General features: G+C 34.7%; 1 protein-coding gene across 1 annotated transcript; it reads right to left on the bottom strand.

The window, feature by feature from the left end:
• Nucleotides 1-4,557: 4,557 nt before the first annotated feature.
• On the bottom strand, nucleotides 4,558-5,382 carry LOC111375281 (zinc finger MYM-type protein 1-like). The gene is made up of 2 exons (XM_022998085.1): nucleotides 5,091-5,382; nucleotides 4,558-4,988 (listed from the first exon to the last, which is right to left on the bottom strand). Exons 1-2 carry the CDS (start codon nucleotides 5,380-5,382, stop codon nucleotides 4,558-4,560), a joined length of 723 nt encoding a protein of 240 aa, XP_022853853.1.
• Nucleotides 5,383-6,231: the final 849 nt, after the last annotated feature.

Raw genomic sequence — 6,231 nt, 5'->3', positions numbered from 1 at the left:
CCATGACTTTTCATGTGTAATATGAGAAGTACAGCCTAAGTCCAAGATCCACTCATGAACATATCTATTATCGGCATAATTTGCAAATTCCAGATCAGGCTGCTGAACCACAACATAGACATCAACAGTGTTAGGTTCAACAACATTCCCCTTATCAATTTTCTTTTCTTTAAATTCAATTTTCTTGTTGCGGCAATCTTTTATATAGTAAGCAATCTTACCACAGCCACAACACTTTCTATTATTTCTTGATTTTGATTTTGATCTTGACTTACTCCTAAATTTCTTTCTGCTATCGTTTCCAGAGTGATTTTGATTTGGATAGGTGTTATTTTACTTATTTAGTTGTCTTCCTCTCATAAATAAACTTTCTGATTCCTTTCCATGTCTTTTAGTTCTAAGTTCCAGTTCTTTACTTCTTAAAGAATTTTTAACAACATTAGGGGTCAAGGTGTCTCTGCAATATTAATGGCAATTTTGACATCCCTGTATGTCTCTGCTATGGCATTCAGAAGTATAACTGCTTTATACTCTTCAGAGACTTTATCCCCAACATTGGTGATATCTTGTACCAATTTATTGAAGGTATCAAGATTATCATCCAGATCCTTGGATGGATCAATTTTAAAACTAAAAAAAACCTCTCTAGAAGAAAAAGTTTATTAGGGACTTCACTAAGTACAACTCCTCTAATTTCTCCCATAGGGCCTTAGCATTTTATTGTTTCCCTACCTTTCTTAACACTTGGTCAAATAAATGGAGGATAGTAGAGGTTTATGCTAAGTTATCAGATTCAGTTCTCTACTCAACAGTCATTGTTACAGGAAAATCACTAGTTACGGTTTTAGCAACTTTTTGTTGCACTAAAACCCCTCTAATTTTTTGTTGTTATATAGGAAAATCTCCCTTCCCATTAAAGACCCCAAGTTCAAAACTAGTTGAGGTCATCATATTAATCAAAACAAGTCACACTCAACAATACTAATTTGATCACAGTAGACAAATGAGAAGTAGAGATTCATGATATTACATGCAAGACAATTAAGTATGTGTAAGTGTAGAAATAGAAACTTAACATACACACTTTATCCAACACAATTTTAGAAGATCAACTACCCATCCCTACAAGGATTCCGTGAGACTCAAGATCTCAGGTTAAGATATGAGTATGGGTAGAAGTTTTATGGGTACCAAATAAAAAAAATAAAAATAAAAAAAGAAAGAAAGAGGCAGGTATCAATATAGACAAAAACATAAAACAATCACAAGTATACTGTAATTCTTCAACGTAACAAGAATAGGCAAGTTAATACAGAACACAGGGTACTAAATGCAAGAAAATCAATCAGGAAAGGATTATCAATCAGTTATGAAAGATAATAAATGGGAAAAAAAAAGAATCAGGCAGTGAATAGGGTTCGAAAAATTAAATTAAACCACAATAGTGGTCGTTTCACTTGACCACCAACAAATTTCACCAAGACCGACAGCCCATAGCACCACCAGATGATGGTCACAAGTTTTCACAAAGAAAGTGTGTCTCGTCAGAAAGCAACACTAGATCTAGGGTTTGTAACCCTAAAAACTTTCAGATTCACAAAGATATTGAAAAGACAAGGTTCAATCCAACCATGATAGCCAATCGAAGGCTCTAATACCACTGTTACACAAAGTAATGAACCCAAAATACACAAAAATAGTCAAGAAAGTGTTAGATCAAAATATGACAGAACAAATCTATCTCCAGCAGCTCAACAAAACTCGAACCAAGGGCATCAAAGTGAACTTTCGATTTGGGGCTCAGACTCAAGAAAACTAGGTTTGTACCCGTCGATGTGACCACGAATACCACCCAAGAACCTTAAGACTTTCCTCTATTAGTCAAGGAAGCCACAAGGCTAAAACCACTCTACCAACTCCTACTACCACACCCAGTGAATGGAATCACAAAGGAACAATCACTTAGAAAAATACACTTTCAATCAGAGATTGGAAGAACACGGAAGGAGAACAGGAATGGAAAAGTCTCAAAGAAGCCTCACTGACTATACCAAAGAGAGAAAAATGACAGTTGGTCTTTCTAGGGGAACCCATGGTTGATATATTTACTCCCAAGAATCAACCATTGATCAAGTCATCATGTAACGGTCTAGGGGGCTCCTAGAAAATAAAGGGAAAACACATTATTTGGCTGCACTTAAAATGCCATGCCTCAAAGAAGCGTTTTAGTCTTTTGGGTCCGGGTGGATTAGGTCACGTTATTGGGCAAGAGCTTGAATATTAGCATAAAACCAGATTTTGAGCTTTAGCACAATTATCATCATTGCCCCTGAAGTTTATTGGCATCACAGCCCAACACTTATCACCAAACTTTTTTAAGATTGTTTCCTGGTAGAAAGCTTCTCTCTACTGTAGAAATGTTGATCAACAATTTGATAGTTCCAGGTCATGTAAACTAAAGAAGAAAATATATTTTTTCAAAAAAATTTAGTTTTAAAAGTTAATTATTTTTATAGTTTAATATGGTAAATATAAAGTTACCAATTGGCCTTTTAAAAAAAGGTCAATTTGATTTATTTTTTTGGGTTGACTAATGGAGAAACTGACATAAAAAGATGGAAGGATTGTCTGCGCAATGAAAGGTGTAATTAAGGGTGAAAATACCAAAAAAAAAAATGGAAGGTATGAACTTTTAAACAATTATAATGAAAGGTATGGATATTTTATGCTAATTCTCCTTTATTAAACATCAATGTCACTACATAGACACATAAATGGCAATGCATAAAATGCATTAGAGATTCTCTTATGATACGGATTAAACTGAACATTAACATTGATTTATTCAGCCTGTGATGTAGATTGCAGTCTACTAAAAACAATCAGCATAATAAACATAAAATATAGCTGCTGCACAAAATAATATCTGCAATGGAAATCAAACCGATGAAAGAGTTCTTGTAATCAAATTCAACCAAACTTTAGAATATCAAAACAAGTTGATTAAATAATAAACTTCGGAAGAAAACCTTATGAGAATTAAATGACTTAAGGACCCTTATAAATTATAATATAGTCCAAAATGTTTTAATTAGATAAATGATAAAAATAAAAGAATCTTCGTCTGAGCTTCAAAGGACGAGTAAGCCACGCTATAGTCAGGGACGGACGCAGACATTTTAGACTAGGGGGTCAGTAACGAACTTTTAAAAAAGTGATGAAAAAATTAAAATAAGATATATCTTATTACAATTGCTCTCTACGTGTTCTCATACTTTGATAACGTTCAATAATTACATCATTTTCAATCTTATCAAAAACATCTTTCTCAATATATGCAATCAAACTATCATTCAACCATTGATCTCCAATTCGATTGCGCAGACGATTTTTGACGTACGTCATCGTAGAAAATGCTCTCTCAACTGTAGTAGTAGCCACGGGAAGAACTAAGGCTAGTGTCACAAGTTTGTAGACTAATGGATACACTTCATGTTTATTCTTCACAACCAACTTCTGTGCAAGATCGCTAATGCCTTGTAATTCTTCAAAGTCTTGAAAAGTGCGCATATCAATAATATACGTATCTAGTTGATCATCAAGTTCTAGGATATCTGCTGCATCAAAATCTACCGAATAATACTGACATAGTCGAATCAATTTGATCTTGTCAAAAGCAGCAAATGAATTATTTGGAGATAAACATGTAACACAAATAAGCGAGTCACTATTTGCTTCAGAAAAACGATCATTCAACTCTTGAAGTTGCATATCAATGACGGCATAAAACATTTCCACACGAAAATGATGCAAATTTGTCACTGTCTCACGCTGTGAACGACCTACAGTTACGAACATATCATCCATATAAGGAACATTGATCTTGTGAGTTTCACAAAACGAACAAATCACTCCCAAAAAAGAATCCCATCCATCATCTCTCATGGTTTGGAGTTTTGTTTTACATATTTGCACCAATTTCATAGCATTGACATTATCTTGATCTTTTCTTTGTAATGCTTTTGACAATTCGTTTGAAATCCCTAAAATCTTTTTCATGAGATATAGATTAAATGCAAATTCAAATCTTAACATCAACTCCAATGAAATGCATGCATCACCTCTTGTTTCGGTACTTGTAGAATCAGTAGCAATCATCTCAATGACTTCGACTATAGTTGAAAACATGGTAATCAAGTTAATTAAACAACTATAGTGAGAGCCCTAACGTGTATCCCCAGGACGCTGAAGAGTAATTTCTTGATTGAGACCTCGTCCGATTGATATTTCACCAATACTGAGTGATTCAAGAATTTTCAATCTTTGATTCTCTCGAATAAGATCACTCCGTTTAGCTGATCCTCCAACAATATTCACCAATCTATGTACTGTAGTGAAGAAAGTTTCAATCTTCGGATGTTTCTGTGCCACGGCTACAAGAGCTAATTGAAGTTGATGAGCAAAGCAATGAATATAGTAAGCACTTGGATTTTCTTTCAAAATAAGTGCTTTGAGGCCATTATACTCACCTCGCATGTTACTAGCTCCATCATATCCCTAGCCTCTCAAATTAGATATGCTTAAACTATGCGTTGAGAATAATTGATCAATTGCAGCCTTAAGTGAGGCAGCTGTGGTATTCAAAACATGAATGACACCAATAAAATGTTCCAATATACACCCATTCTTCACATAACGAATGACAACTGACATTTGCTTTTTCACAGAAATGTCTCGAGATTCATCAACTAAAATTGAGAAGAAACTATCACGAATATTTTCGATAATCACATGTAGACATTCAGAAGCAATAGCACTTACAATATCTTTTTGCACTCTTGGTGATGTTAATTTCAAATTTTCAGGTGCATTTGTCAAAGCAACGGCCTTAATCTCAGGATTATGATCACACAACCAATGCAATAGTTCAAGAAAGTTTCCTTGATTGTTTGAATCTTCATATTCATCATGTCCACGAAATGCCATCCCTTGTCGTAGAAGAAATCGAACACAATCAATTGAAGCATTTAATCGGATTCAATAATTTGTTCAAGCTTGATGCGATTGTTTAACGAGACAAGATCGAATACTTTGTTCTTGATTGTTGAACAATTCATATTTGACCCGAGCTTGATTGTGTGCACTACTTGAAGCCCCAACGTGGTTTCTTATATATTCTTTCTTTTTCCAATTTGAAAATCCACCTTTAACAAATGAACCATCATACAAACCGAAAAGATAACAATAAAAGCAAAACACTGCATCCATTGCTATACTGTATTCCAACCAAGTGGGATGCTCATTATACCACGAAACACAAAATCGTCGGTCTACTTTACCTATTCTTGTGNCTTCAAATTCATCATGTCCACGAAATGCCATCCCTTGTCGTAGAAGAAATCGAACACAATCAATTGAAGCATTTAATCGGATTCAATAATTTGTTCAAGCTTGATGCGATTGTTTAACGAGACAAGATCGAATACTTTGTTCTTGATTGTTGAACAATTCATATTTGACCCGAGCTTGATTGTGTGCACTACTTGAAGCCCCAACGTGGTTTCTTATATATTCTTTCTTTTTCCAATTTGAAAATCCACCTTTAACAAATGAACCATCATTCAAATCGAAAAGATAACAATAAAAGCAAAACACTGCATCCTTTGCTATACTGTATTCCAACCAAGTGGGATGCTCATTATACCACGAAACACAAAATCGTCGGTCTACTTTACCTATTCTTGTGGGTGGAAATATATGATTGCGAGGCTGACAAGGACCTCTTTGCATATATGCTCTTCGAATCACATCTCGAATATTAACATCATAATTCTGTATTGGAACTCTCAATCCAGGATCAGAGGGAAGCTGTGCAACATCAACATCTCCAATATCCTCAACATTTCCTCCACTATCCCCAACATCTCCAATATCCTCAACATTTCCAACGTCTCCAATACCCCCAAATCCAACATCAACATCTCCAACATCTCCAATACCCCCAACATCTCCAACATCAACATCAACATCAACATCCCCAACATCGTTTTCATCCCTTTTCTTTCGAACATTCCTTTCGTCGATATTTTGTTCATCACAGGAAATCGTAGATGTACGTTTAAAGTATTTTTCCATAACTGAAACAAACCAACCAAAAATGAAAAATCAATAAGATTAGAAATGCCTAAATCAGTTTATACTATTTCCTACCTACCAAAAGTCAGACAAAAT

The sequence above is a fragment of the Olea europaea genome, unplaced genomic scaffold (genome assembly GCF_002742605.1).
Source record: "Olea europaea var. sylvestris unplaced genomic scaffold, O_europaea_v1 scaffold1354, whole genome shotgun sequence".
Lineage (NCBI taxonomy): Eukaryota > Viridiplantae > Streptophyta > Magnoliopsida > Lamiales > Oleaceae > Olea > Olea europaea.
Note: the sequence above shows the minus strand (reverse complement) of the source record. Positions and strands in the feature narration are given on the sequence as shown.